The 14,138-nt window shown below is 50.7% G+C and overlaps 1 protein-coding gene across 1 annotated transcript in view; it reads left to right on the top strand.

Moving 5' to 3' along the window:
- The first annotated feature begins 5,785 nt into the window (after positions 1 to 5,785).
- The window catches only part of SLC37A1 (solute carrier family 37 member 1), a 34,482-nt gene continuing 26,129 nt past the window's right edge, over positions 5,786 to 14,138 (top strand). Inside the window, exons 1-2 of the mRNA XM_087817835.1 lie at positions 5,786 to 5,961; positions 13,493 to 13,574. Coding sequence (XP_087673961.1) covers positions 5,906 to 5,961; positions 13,493 to 13,574 — 138 coding nt within the window. The 5' untranslated portion in view covers positions 5,786 to 5,905. The remainder of the gene's footprint in view (positions 5,962 to 13,492; positions 13,575 to 14,138) is intronic.

Here is a 14,138-nt window from a genome sequence, read left to right on the forward strand (position 1 = left end):
TTGTCAAAACAATCAAAATTTTCATTTTAGAATATTATAAAATTAAAACATTAATATTTTCAATTAGCAAATATGACATGGATGACCCCAGGTTCCCTCTGGTTTTTCCCGGCATGCCACACAAATAGTTTTCTCTGTGAGAATGTGAGAAACTGTAGGATGCCCTGTTCTGTGCCACATCGCAGTCATTTGTGCAGCTGGCAAACCTGGATCAGTGCCCTCTGAGTCCATGCAAGACCTGGGGAATCCCTCTGACCCAAGATAGATTTAGAAACAACTAGTCCCAGCTCAGGCGGTAAGTCAGGATGCAGAGGTGTCAGTGCCCAGAAATGCAGTGAAGGTTGCTGGGGAGGACAGGAAGGCTGACCTGGCCTCAGAGGTGGCGCTCACTAGGAAAGCCTGGAGGCGGGAGGGCCGCAGCGGGAACACCACATGTGGGGCCAGGCCTTGTTTTCCAGGTACTAAAGAATGTGCTCTCATTCCTGCAGGCGACAGGGATCTTGAAGGGTGTTCATCAGGAGTGACAGAACTCAACCTGCTTCAGGAAGGCAGTTGGAGGCAGCTGGAAAACGTCCAAGTTCCAGGAGAGAGGAGCCCTAAGCAGACCGCAGTGTGAGCTGGAGAAGCACCTGGGAGAGAGATGGGAGCCAGACTGGGCTGGTTTGGGGATCACAGGAATGGATCGTTAGGGGAAGGAGGAGAGGAATTGGGGGGGGCACTGAGGCCCACAGGTTTCCTTTCTGCATGAACACTTCTCAAAAGCATAAAGAAGGGGTGCATTTGATACGACCCAACTCAGTCAATAGAAAGAGGTATTAGGGTGTTCTGGAAACAGGGTGGGGAGCTATAAGGCCTGGCAGGGGGGAGGAGGCCTTCCCCAAGCCCGCCTGATGGGGATGCTGGGCCTGGCAGGTAAGCCCGCCTGCTAGAGGCCCAGGGCGCTGTCCATCAGACCCTTTGCTGCATTTACAGCCTGGTCTTGGATTGGTTTCAGCCTTAAGGATTGTTTTAACCAGGGGCTCCTCTTTTAGGAGTTTCATTTGCAAAGTGTGTTTCCTGCCTCCATTTGCGGTTCCAGGGAGCGGGGCCCTGGGCTGTTCAATGCAGTGTGCTGTGGGTGCTCTGTAGGTCTCCTATGCCCGTCTGTAATCCAGCTCCTCCCCGGGCTGCCCAGCGCCAATTTTTGGCAAGAAGTGAGAGTGGGATTCATAGAAGACTGTCCCTGGGTTGACAGGGGAACTGTCTGTGAGGCACCAGCAATTGGGGGGGGGGGGAGTTGGGGTCAGGTGCAAGTGGCTGGGGCCAGGCTAGAGTCCAGAACAGCTGCGGAGCTGCGTGTCTCCTGCACACAGGTGTGATAACGGCGGTGCAGCATAGCCTGTAGGTGGGCCCCATTTTCACTCCATGACTCTGACCCTTGAGAAGGGGCAGTGGACGTGGAGCCAGGGTGTAGGCAGGCCCTTTAGCGCTGGTCCTTGCTGGGGGGGACTGCGCTTTGCTGCTCTTAGGTAAGACCCAGCTTGAGGACAGAGGGCCCTTGGGGAGCTCTCGGTGGGCCGCTGGAATACCAGCCAGGAAATGCCCGGTGCCCGCAGGCAGGCGAGGGGCACAGGACCGCCCTGAGAATCCCGAGTGGGCTATGGGGGCGGGGGATGGTAACCGGCCCGCGCCTGGGGGCGCCCCCGGGGCTGTTTGGGGTGCTGGGCTGGCGCTGGGCCTCGGGGAGGACCAGGGAGGCGAGGAGGGAAAGGGGAGGGGCCGAGCCGCCCGCCACCGCGGCCGGCGCCCCGAGGCCGCAGGAAAGTGAAAGGCCGCGGGGCCTCCGCGCCCCAGGAAGTCGCGAGCAGGAAGCGCCGGAGGCCGCGGCTGCCGAGCGCCCGGCGGCGCAGGTGAGGCGCGGGGGCGGCGCGGGGCTCGGGCGCCCTGGCCACGCTGCACCTGCCGCCCCGGGCGACGGGCGGGGACGCGGGGGGCGGGGGGCCCGCTGCCTGCGCCGCGGGGCGCCTCGGCCGCGGGACCGGGTCCCCGCGCTCTGCGGGCTGCCGCCCGCTCCCGTCTTTGTGTCGTTCGCCGGGCCGGGCCGGCTTTGGAATAAGGGGCCGGGGCCGCGGCGGCGCTCGGGCGAGTGGAGGCCGCGGAGCGGGGCCGGGCCGGCAGGCGCGCTGGGGCCCCGGCGGGCGCGCACGAGCGGTCCGGCCGCGCCGCCCGCGGGTCCGGGGTCTGCGCCGGGGCGGAGGAGACCCGCGCGCTCGGCGGCAGGGACGTGGGCGTGCCCGCGGGTCCACCTGCTCCGGGGCCGCGGCCGGGGCGGGGCCGCGCGGACAGCCGCCTGGGGCTCGCGCGTCAGCGCCCGGGGCCTGCGGGCTGTTTGTCTAGCAGCTGGTTCCCGAGCCCGGGAGCCTCCCTGCGACGCGAGCTCCTGCCTTGGTCGGGCTTAAGGTGCCAGAAAGCCGCGCTCTCCTCCTCCACCGGGATTTGCAGCGGAGCGAGGACGCAGGGGGCCCGCCCCGCCCACAGGTTTGAACCGCTCGGGGGATCCCTGCGCGCCTGTCCGCGTCGGCGGGCTCCCGCGCTCGGGAGGCGCCGCCTGACCTTGAACTCCACTGGCTTGAGGCGCCTTGAGTGGGTCACTGCTCAGCTTCCCCGCTGCTCCCCCCTCGAGCGGTAGGTCAAGCTGACGCCTCCGCTCCAGCCCCGCGCTCCCCACACCTGCTGGACCGCACCCGGCCGCTCTGTGCAGACGTCCCCTTGGTCCTAGGAGGGAGGGTGCGCTTTTGTGCTTAAGCCACAGGGAAGGAGATGGTTGGTGGCCACTGCCACTCATCTTTAATACTGGGAAGAGCCTCTAAAGCACAAACCACAGAAAGTGTTTCTTCTGTAAACGAAGTTGTTTCCTTGCTCAGAAAACGTTCTGGGGGGACACCCAGCTCTCACCCACCTTTGCCTTAAAATGAGATCCACTTTAAAACCTTTGTCTTACGTGGGTGATTTAAAATACGGGGGGCTCTCTGAGTATTCATAGCAGTGCCTCTGTCTGGAAAGACCCTTTCGTCTTACTCTGGCCATTGCTTACTTCTGAGCCCCATTATGTTCCCCTCCCAGGAGACGGGCTGGTCTAGGTGCACAGGTCACCCAAGGGTGAGCTGGAGGGTGGGGCTCCAAATGCACACTTTCCTGGGTCATTCCTCAGGGCTGACTAGGCTGGGCTGTTTGGGAAGATGGGTATAGACGCGTGTGTGTGTGGCAGGTTTTCATACAGAGGCTCTGACGGGATGTTTCCCAAGTTGCTCTCTTCCCCAGTAGAATGGAACTGGATATTCTGACACTCTTCCCTGTGGTGGCCAGTGAGGTCCAGGGATGCCTAGTAAGAGCCATTAAAAGAAATGTCCTCTTAGGTACTTGGGCTGCGTGCCCAAAACAGGGTTTACGCCAAGTGATTTGTTCCAGTTCTGCCGCCCTGTCTTTGAAGGGGCTGGGCCAGAGGAAGTGAGGTGGGAGGGAGGAGGGGACTGAGGGAAACTGGACCAACCTGATTTGGCCCCACTTGTCCAGCTGCCCAGCACTGGCCTCATTGCTCAGCTCTGAAGTGAGCCTGCCTCTCCCTCAGAGAGGCTGTGGGCTCACCCAGGAGGCTCTGGTCTCCGCCAACTCTCAGTGGAATGACTTTCTGTGGGCCCTGCTCAGGCTTCGGGGGAAGAGGCCTCGCGACCCCGAGCTCTCAGCACCAGACCCGTAAACTCTCTGTCTTCACACGTCCTGAATGCACTCACTGTGAGCCGCTGTAGCCTCGCTCTCCCGGCTCCGGCTCACAGGAGAAGAGCCCACGGGATCCTCAGAGAGCGAGAGTGACGTCCCGTTGCTTTTCCAGCGCCTTCTGGGTTGTTGTTGCTGTCGTCACAGGTTTTACCAGAACTGAACTGAGGTTGATTGATTGATTGATTGATTGGTTTAGTGGATGGCAATAGAATAGTTGGAGAGCAGCGGTGTTTGGACTCAGGAAGACACTGGATTCTGGCGTCCATTTTCAGGCCTTGTAAATTTAAACCAGGTCCTTCACACTGAAGTCATCACAAATGTTTCTCCACGTATATTTAGACCCAAACAGAAGCCCACGCACTTTGAGCAGAATTTTAGTAAAATATATTTTAAGTCTAGAGATGTGAAAAAAAAAAAACACTTTCAAAGAATCGTGGGAATTTGTTCAGCACGTCTCTCAGGCGCTTGTCTGTGCTGGGCTCTGAACCAGGTGACAAGGCAGCTCATACCCCCCTGAGTCTCCAAGAGGAATAATACCAGCTGCTGTTTCCTGGGCACCTGCTCCATACCAGGCTGGTGCTAAGGGCTTTCTGTGGGTCATCTCGTTTTCTCTTCATAGCAACCCTAAAATGTAGGTACCATCCTCTCCCTGTTTTTCAGCAGATGAGGAAGCCCAAGGTCAGCTGCGGGGTCATTGACACTCCAGGGGGAGTGAGTAGCTGAGGCTGTGTAACAGTTAAGGCTTTGGTGGGGCTGAAGGGCCTGGTGGGAACAAAGGTGTAGCTCTGGCTGGAGCAGAGGGGCCTTCTCCACTGCCTCCTCCCTGAGGGGAGAGGGAGGGGTCAGGGCTCCGGGATGAAAGCTTGGCAAGGATCTTGACTTTTCTTTAAAGTGGTGTAAAAGAAAAATCACTGAAGATGGTGCACTTTTTAAAAGCTCACTCTGGAGGGAGAGCAAGAATGAGCGTAGGGCATAGGTCTAATTGGACGGACGGGCACTTCCAAACATAAGTGTAAGTCCCCCAGATCTGAACCACTTGCTGTTACTTGTCTGCTGTCCCAAGGAAACTGTTTGAAGACATTAAATCAGTATCAGCTTCTTTAAATCAAGATTAGTGTTTACCCAAAACAGCTTTCTTTTAAAGAATTATATAACCTATGAAGTTTCAATAGTAAGAACGACCCGTGCTCTGTATACACTGGGAATTGTGTTATTTAACTCATTGGTCCAAAAGACTCCTTGTTGCCAAGTGTAGAAGTAAACCTGAAAAAGAAGACAGGTCAAGAGGCTGGCTTTGGGATGGGAGACCTCCTGGTGTGCGGGGGTCCCTTTGTGGTCGGGGCCCCCTGCCCCTTCCTTCCTGCCTTGCTCTGCCCTCAGCTCTGACTTCAGAATGGGGTCATTTCCTCTGGTCTCTGAGGTGACCACAGGAGAGTTGGAGAGGCGGATCTGAGGTGAAGTTCATTCCCACAGCATTAGATGCATTTCAGTTCAGTTGCCAAGCCACAATTAAATGATTGGTTTGATGACCTGCCATCTGGTCCAGGTCTACATTCCCCTCTGTTATTGTGGCTCCACTGTGGCCTGGTCCAGAGTGGGTGGAGTGGAGCATGTCCGGTTCCCTGGCCTGCTCTGGCAATTGAGCACATGGTGTAACACCTGGGAGCAGACTGGTTTCGAGAGAGTGTTGATATTCTATGGAGTATTGTGGTTAAGGGTGAATGGGCTGATCTTAGATGCCTTCCAGATGGGGATGAACTTGGTGGTTCTTTCTTTTTATATCATCAGAACATCATGTGAAATTCATTTCAGGGATCTCTGAACTAGCCCCACCCACACCCACCCCCGGGGAAGATGCCGTCCTGCCACCTAGTGGCCCTGGTGGTGGGAAAGGCAGCTTTGATCTGGGCTGGGTAACAACTGTACAGGGAGTTTATTCTGCCAGGAACTCCAAGGTGCCATTGTCACCTCCTCTTTCTCATTGTAGAGAGCTGAGCCTCTGCAGAAAGGAAGAGGGGACAGGACACCCAACAGGACGTCTTTCCAGCCTGAGTGAGTGCAGGGACGAGAGAGACTTGGAGCCAGGATTACTAACCTCTTCATGAAGCATCTGATTTCCTGGCCAAAGCCCCGTGGTTCACGTGCGTAAATGGCTCGACTCCCTGCGGGCATTCGCTTCATCATCTCATTCTCCCGGGACCAGTGGTAAGTCCCCCGGCCCGGCCACGGCATGTTTCACGCTAAAACACACATGGATGCGGGCCTCCCTGTAACCATGGGGCCGCTTACCTGTGGTGGAAGCCGTGAGAAACACTGCAAGCTGTCCTCCGTCTTTGGCTCTGGCAATGACAGATAGCATTTGGACTCCTTCATGGTCTTCAGTGGTTTCTGTATATCGTGGTTCCCACAGAAAAATGACTACTGACTACAGGCAGGATTATAACATGCCTGTGAGTGAAATAAATATATGAACTTTGAGTTCAGTGAACGAACGGCCTAGCTGGGGCAGAGCTTCCAGAGAGAAAATGAAATCTAGGCAAATTAAATACCAACCAGAACACAACTGTCTCTTCTGAGAGCACCTCTGCTCGCATGCTCTGAGAATTCTTCTCTGGGAAGGGCAGGAGTGGTCACGAACCCCATGCTGCTTGGAGGAAGCGGGCGTTGAGGCTGAGTCTAGAGCTGGGCTCTCTGGCCTCTAACCAACAGTCTCAGCGCTGTCCCTTTTTTGATCCCCGCTGGGAAGGGAGAAGTTTTCCTCTACCCTCAGGTTCGGTAACTGGGGGCATGCAAATTAAATGGACAAAAAGACTCGCAGAGAAAAGAGATTTAATCACATACATACAGGAGTTTACAGAAAAATGTGACACAAGGAGGTTGTTAGAATTTGGTGCTTTATGCCATCTCACTGGGAGGGGAGAGGACACAGGCACTGTGGGAAAGCAGGTGGCATTTTGGAAAGGTAAGTGGGCCTTAGGAGAATAGATGGGAGATATGACAGTGTAACAGTGTCTGTTTGGGTGTAGACACTTCTCATTTTCAGTAATGAGTCCGCCTCCCCTGGTTGCCCCCAGGGAGGGTCTTAGGACAATTGAGTTCTTTCAGGAAGCTCTGCTTTTAGACAGAGAAGAGATTTCAGGAACTCAACTGCTTTCTGTTCAAAATAACTTTTATGCCATAGTGGCACATTCTGGAGCCCTTCACCTCCATCACGACAACACAGTGTGGCCTTCACACCTTTGCACCTTCTCAGGCCTCTGCTGGGTGATGAAGCCACCCACTGGGTCTCAGGTGGGACTTCAGACATGTCATTCTTTCCAGAGCAGTCCCCTAGTTGACTCATTTCATGTCTACTGCAAATGTAGCCACAAGTGTTTAAACACTTACCTTTTATTTTGGGAGTATTTATCTTTAGCTTCTTTGTTTTATAACTTAATTTTGATACAATTTTTAAACACATAGAAGAAAATTATAAAAATGTTACAAGGAATTCTTGTGTATTACATACAGAGTCTTTTTTTATTTTTTAAAAATATTTTTTTATTAATTTTTTAGAAAGGAAGGGAGAGGGAGAGAGAAAAACATCAATGAGAGAGAAACATCGACATCAATCGGCTGCCTCCTGCATGCCCCCTGCTGGGAATCGAGCCCGAAACCTGGGCATGTGCCCTGACCTGGAATTGAACCTGCAACCTCCTGGTGTATGGGTCAACACTAGACCACTGAGACTCCCCGGCTGGGCACAGATTCTTTTTTTTTTTTTAATGGTGAGACCTGCAAAGATAGAGCAGTGCTTCTCAGACTTTAGTGAGCATGTGAATCACCCAAGAACTTGTTAAAATGCAGGTTTCGACTCAGGAGGTCTGGGGCGGGCCTGAGAGTCTGCGTTTCCCGGGTGATGGTGCCATCAGTCCTCTGACCACACTTTGGGCAGCAAGGTTATAGAGCATTTTGTCTTAATTCTCTTCATCCCTGCCTCCAGCTTGCTCTTTGACCGTAAAACTTATTTTTAGCTGAGACTTAGCAACCCCAAAGATACTGGTTTTAACATTCCTACAGACATCTTTTATGTGTTTCTACCCAGCACAATTGCCAGTTTCCAGCAGCACTTTGACTCCCATTTGGGAACTGACGCCTCTCCTTTGTGTGCAGTTGGGATAGGCAGGTGAGTCTCAGGACTTTCCATCTCATCATGGCAGCTGACGGAGGCTCTCGAGGCTTGATCCCAGGACCCTCCTTGAGCAGGGCAGGTCCAGCAGAAGCAGGGCGGAAGGCAAGGGGGCTACAGGTCTCTCTCCTGCGGCTTTGAATCTTGAGTAGAGTGAACTAGGGCAGAGGGACTGTTAATGTCCGTCTAGTCCAGTTGTGGGGCCTGGGTTCAAGCAGCAGACAAGTCCTGAACATTGTGCCTCATTTGCTTCTGTGTGTATGTGTGTGCGTGCGTGCGCATGTGCGCGCACTCACATTATTTTATGAACCATTTGATAGTAAGTTGCAGACATTATGTCCTTTTATAGTGGTACTTTGGTTTTCAAACGCCTTTGTTGACGACCATTTTGGGTTACGAACTCCGTAAACCCGGAAGGAAATGCTTCGGTTTCCGAACAGGCTTTGGAAGGCAAACATGCCAAGGGCAAGATCCTGAGGCCCAGCTCTTGGCTGTGGATCCCTCAGTTTTCAAACTTTTCAGAACCCAAATGGCCTTCCGGAATGGAATACATTTGAAAACCAAGGTACCACTGTATTTCTAAATACTCCAGTGTGTATTTCTTATGTATTCTCATGTATAACAAAATATTCTCATATATAACTACACACAAAAATCAAAATCAGGAAGTTTAACACTGATATGGTGCCATTATCTGATCCACAGTTCATATTAAAAATTATAGCCCTGGTCAGTTTTCTCAGTGGTTAGAGCTTCAGCCTATGGACTGACAGGTCTCGGGTTTAATTCTGGTCAGGGGCACATACCTTGGTTGCAGGTTTGATCCCTGGCCCAAGTCGGGGTGAGTGCAGGAGGCAACCAATCGATGTGTCTCTCTCACATCGTTGTTCCTCTCTCTCTCTCTCTCTCTCTCAACCTTCCACTCTCTCAGAAAAACAATGGAAAATATATCCTCAGGTGAGGATTATAAAAACAATTTTATAAGATGTCCAGTAATGTCTTTTATAGCTTTTTCCTGGCTCAGGAACCAGTCCGGGGCCACATACTGCATTTAGCTGTCCTTTAGGTTTAGCCTTTCCTCTGGAGTGGTTTCTTGGCCTTTCTTTGTCTTTTATGACCTTGATATTTGTGAGGGTATGAGCCATTTTTTTTTATAGACCGGCTTTTGTTTTGGGTGTGTCTCGTATCTCCTCATGATTAAATTCATATTATGCATTTTTGTTGAGAAAGCACAGGAGGGAGACAGCTTCGTAATGATGGTGAAGGAATTAAAAACACGGGCAGGGCAGGGGCTGAATTAATCACATGGTAGTGGGTTGGTTGGACTTAAGGAAATCAAAGGGAACTGGTGAGCAAGTTCTTCACCAAAGAACTGGCAGGGGAGAAGGAGATAGATATGGTTGTGTGTGTATGTGTTATATGTGTGTGTGTCCTGTGTGTTGCATGTTGTGTGTGTGTGTGTGTGTGTGTGTGTGTGTGTGTGTGTATAAAATGCCCTATCCCTTCCACAGAGAAGCCCTGGGAATAGAGACACCCACAGCCATGAGCACACCTGGTGCTAGATCTTGGTTTCTACAAGCCGTTTCCCATGGAAGGAAATGGGCATCTGTGGAGACTGGGCTGTGTCAGCACTGGGCAGGGGAAGTAAGAGGAGCCAGGAATATCTTGCTCCAGAAAACAAGGACCTGCTTAAAAACAAAGGGGCTCTCTCTGCCAGATCTGGGATGGTTTGAGATTTAAAGTAATCGATAATAGTAATAGATACTAGGAAACACAATTGGGACCCAGTGAGTCCATGCGGCTATAACTCAGTAAGTGCAGAAAACTGAGAAAGGAAAGCTCTTGCCCACAGCAGAATGCCAGCTTCTCAAGAGAGTGGGAGTGTCAGGAACCTAGATAGCCATCTGTCACCATTAGCAATGCTTAGCTTAGGTGAGGGTCTTTAGGGGACACACACTCTTGGGGGAAAGCAAGCTATTTACTTAACCTCAAAGTGTATTCCCACAAATTCCTTACTCGTTACTTAGAGGGAAAGGTTGTAGCTTCCCAAGGGGGGATCTGGCAGACAGCCCCTTAACCAAGTGACTAGTGCTGACGTCACCGAAGGCATGTGCCTCCCCCCAGGACACTCTGAAAAGGACTCACTTCCTGGCTGTGTGTGGTTTCATTGTTTCAAAATTAAGCATGTCTTTGGGCTGATGTCTATGCCAAGTCATACTGCTCAGTAACTCTCATATAGGCTTTGCTGATTCCTTATTTGCATATGACTGAGATAAATGGCACTCAAAGGAGGAAACAGTCTGCATTGGGTCTTTACTGTGGAGTGGCTACTGTGCATCCGGGAGCATTTCTGAGGAAGCTTTGGAGGTGCCACTGCTCTGTGCTACCATGGCCAAGATGGGCTGTTTTTCTAGAAACTTGGGGTTCACCCAAATACTATTCCTGCAGGATTGCCTAATGCAAAGAATGCTAGGGTCAAGCACAACCACTAAAAGTAGGTGGAACACCAGTGAGTGAAAGGTTTAGATCATTCATTTTTAATTGTACTTTCTTAATATTTACCAGCCTAAATGTAACAAAACACAGAAAGTAAAGAACTGTATTAGTGTCCTAGGGCTGCTGTGACAAAGTACCAGACACTGTGTGGCTTAAATCACAGACATTTATTCTCACTGTTCCGGAGGCCGGAAGTCTGAGGTCAAGGTGTCATTAGGGCCACACTCCCACTGCAGGCTCTGGGGAAGAACCCTTCCTGCCTCTTCCAGCCTCTGACGGTGGTTGGCAGTCCTTGGCACTCCTGGCAGTGCCTCTCATGTCTCATAGCCTTCCTTTGTCTCGGGTCCTTCTATAAGGACATCAGTCACTGGATTTTGGATCTCATTGGATTTGAGGTCATGCCTGAGTTGAGTATGACCTCAACTTAACTAATTACATCTGCAAGACTATGTCCAAATCAGGTCACATTCTGAGAATTTTAGGTGGACATAAATTTAGGGGTATAGTGTGCAACCCAGTCCAAGATGGATACAACGAAACAAACACCGTCCAGAAACTTTGCATTGTGAATAAGAGAGGAAAGACAGTGAAGATAGAATCAGAGTGGGCAAAGGACTGAGAACGGTTGTTTAGGGCTTTAGTTCCATAAGCCAGGATGATCCACAGAAATAAAAAGGTTTCCTTAGGGAGCCTGGCAACCTGCTGGCTGAGTCATCCAGGTATTTCACTTCCATCCAAAACCGAGCTGGCAGTTCAGTTCAGCTGGAAGTGGATGCTGCTCCCCTCTTTGGCCATGTGCTCATGGAGCATCCCTGGGCACGTGCTCCTCTCAGCATCCCCCAACAAGGCACAGTCCTAGAACCACCTTGTCCTGTGCCCAGTGCTGGTGAGCAGTGCTGCAGGGCCACCAGTTAGAGAAGGGGCAGCGGTCCAGGGATGGAAGTGGAGGCCCAGGGATGAAGGCAGAAGCCCAGGGATGGAGGTGGAGGCCAAGGGATGGAGGTGGAGGCCCAGGGATGGAGGCAGAGGCCCGGGGATGCCCCCTAGGTTTCGATAACCTAGACAGCTTGCCTATCTAAGAATGCAAGTGTATTAGGGCCCCAGGGCTCTTCAGACATGTCTAAACATACGGAAGAGCTCTTTACTCCTGGGTTATTCTATTTTATAAATATATTAATATGTTTAATAAAAGTAGAATATTTATAGGTAGAGTGCTCTATTTATGTCTGGGTAGAGAGCATGAACCCAAGGCTCATTTAAGTAGAGCTGCCTGCTTGAAATCCTTCCTAGCTGGACGATCATGAAATTCAGACTTCTGGTGGAGCACACACCTGTCCCTGGCAGTGTGCAGCATCCTTAGGGGCACCACAGTCTTCCTTCAAACTCTGACAGGGGAGGTGTAAAAGTAACCCAGTCTGAGAATTTTTTCAAGATACTCCTTGTGGAGCCTGGAAAAAGGACCCCTGTACCCAAATAGGGGCAGGGCAGGGTTCCCTATAGACTGCACTTGCCCTAGTAATTTACATCTAGTGCGAATATATGTGACCAGTGAATCTACCTGTGGGCTGGAAATTTGGGTATCAAGGGCTTACAGAGTTCTAATGGCCTAGAATCTTCCTATGCTGGCAACTCCAGGGACCTCAGAGCTGTGGGTTGGACAACAGAGAGCTTCAAGCAAAGGACTGAGAGACTTCATTCCTGACCCAAACAGATGGTCTTCAGAAACATAAGGACAAAGGCCTGGACTTATAACAAACCCATTGTGCCTCCTTAGTCTTTGTTCATTGGGATAAAATATACACTCATTTTTTATGGCTTTACTTTTTCCTATCTGGTCATTGGCATGGGCTTGAGGAGCAAAGTAACCTGGGAAAACCATCCATGTGTGTCTCCTTGATGAAGAGGAGCATGTGGGGGCCCCTCCTTACTCTTTTCTCAAGTGCTTATTGAGTGTTTTCCTCTCCCTAAGGCACAGGTATCCTGGCAGTTGTAAGTTCTAGTCCCATGGTCCCACCAACCGTGTTTCCCACCTGAAATATGATATATATGAGTTTTTTAAATCCAGAAATATCATTGTCCCCTCCTGGCCAGAGGCAGGCACCCCCAGGGTTCTTCATGTTATTCACGAAGCTGCCCTTGAGTAAATCTCAACCGCGGGCTCGACACTGGAGGAGGGCCCGGCACCGCCACAGGCCCAGGAGACATGGCTCCCCTGCGGACTGGGCCCCTGCCTGTCTCTCTTCTATCTCTGTTGCCCGTGTCCTGGGTAATTATAGATTCCAGCCACCACTCGGCTGGAAAGTCATTGGCCATTTCAGGCCAGAAACAGGACTCTTCTGCGGGAGGGGGCTGGGTCTCAGGACACAGAAGGACCTGCCCTTGGGGGCCTTGTCTTCATCTCTGCCAAACACTTTGCCCTCCTGACATTTCCCCTAATAAATGTTTTCCTTAGTATGTTTCACATTTTGAGACTGGAATGAACTTTTATTTCCTTACTAAAGTATCTTCTTTTCTTTAGATTCTCATATATTTCAACACTGCCCCCCTCCCCCACCACCTTGAACTACTTTGCTCATAAACCAGAAAGGGCAGCAGGGCCTCAGCTAGTATTTTTATGCCGTCGGCTTATTCATAGCCTGTCAGCATCACTGAGGTCGGTGAGATATTTGTGTCTCTGCTTTGCTTGTGTCCTTTGGAAAAGTTGCACAGAAGCTAAAAAGTAGAAAACATGATCTTCGGTGCCCAGGATAGCAGGCTTACAAGAAGCTTGCTATTGATTTTGTTTCAAGTTACATAATCACTCCTTTCTGTCTGCTTTGTAAACACGTTCATCTTATGAGTCCCAGATTTCTCTCTGATTATAGTTTTTTAAATGAATGTTTAAATAATTTCAATTTGGACAGAGCAAAAGTCCCACTTTCTAATATTATAGTGATATAAGTAGGATTGATCACTGATATGGGGCTGAATGATTAACACGCAGCATTAGGGAATTTCAGAATTACAGCTATCGCGTGTTCTTCCTGCAGCTCGTTATTGGATGTCATTTCCTACTCCTGTTGTGTGTTTCAGGTACAGAGCCCTCACTTTCATTCTGACATATTTGCTGTATGCGAGCTTCCACTTATCTCGGAAGCCTATCAGCATAGTTAAGGTAAGAAATCATGAAGCACTTCGCTTTCTACCCTGCCTGTGATCTCTGGAGGGAACCAGCTACTTTAAGAGGCAACTGGCAGGGAGAGGGCCGGGGTGGGATAGTGGGAGTGATAAATGGAAAAAATTGATTGTGTAGAAGCAAGTTATTTTGCACCTTGCTTTTAGTTTCTCTCTTCTGAAATTAAAATCTTTAAAACATTTTTAGGATTTATGCTTTCAGAGGTAGTATACTTTATATTAGTTGACAGTTTCAGAATTCTAAAGTTTAATTAAACATTTATTTTTGTCTTGTGTGAATTTTCTCTCCAAAATGTCCAATCTTAACTTGTTCCCAAGTCACTTCTGTGATCATCATGTTTTGCTCCTGAGCCAGGCTGTGGTGGTGGCTCCATTACTCTCAGGACACTAGGGGTCTGCTTGAGTGACAGGCGGGCAGGCAGCCCTTAAGCAGCATTTAACTAGACTTTGAGTAAAGAAGATTTAAGGACATGGTTCTACATAACAGCCAGTTATAACTTGGGGGAAAGCAAGATAATTTCCTGACCCTCATTGGAACTATATC

The sequence above is a fragment of the Miniopterus natalensis genome, chromosome 6 (assembly GCF_054644295.1).
Source record: "Miniopterus natalensis isolate mMinNat1 chromosome 6, mMinNat1.hap1, whole genome shotgun sequence".
NCBI classification, from domain to species: domain Eukaryota; kingdom Metazoa; phylum Chordata; class Mammalia; order Chiroptera; family Miniopteridae; genus Miniopterus; species Miniopterus natalensis.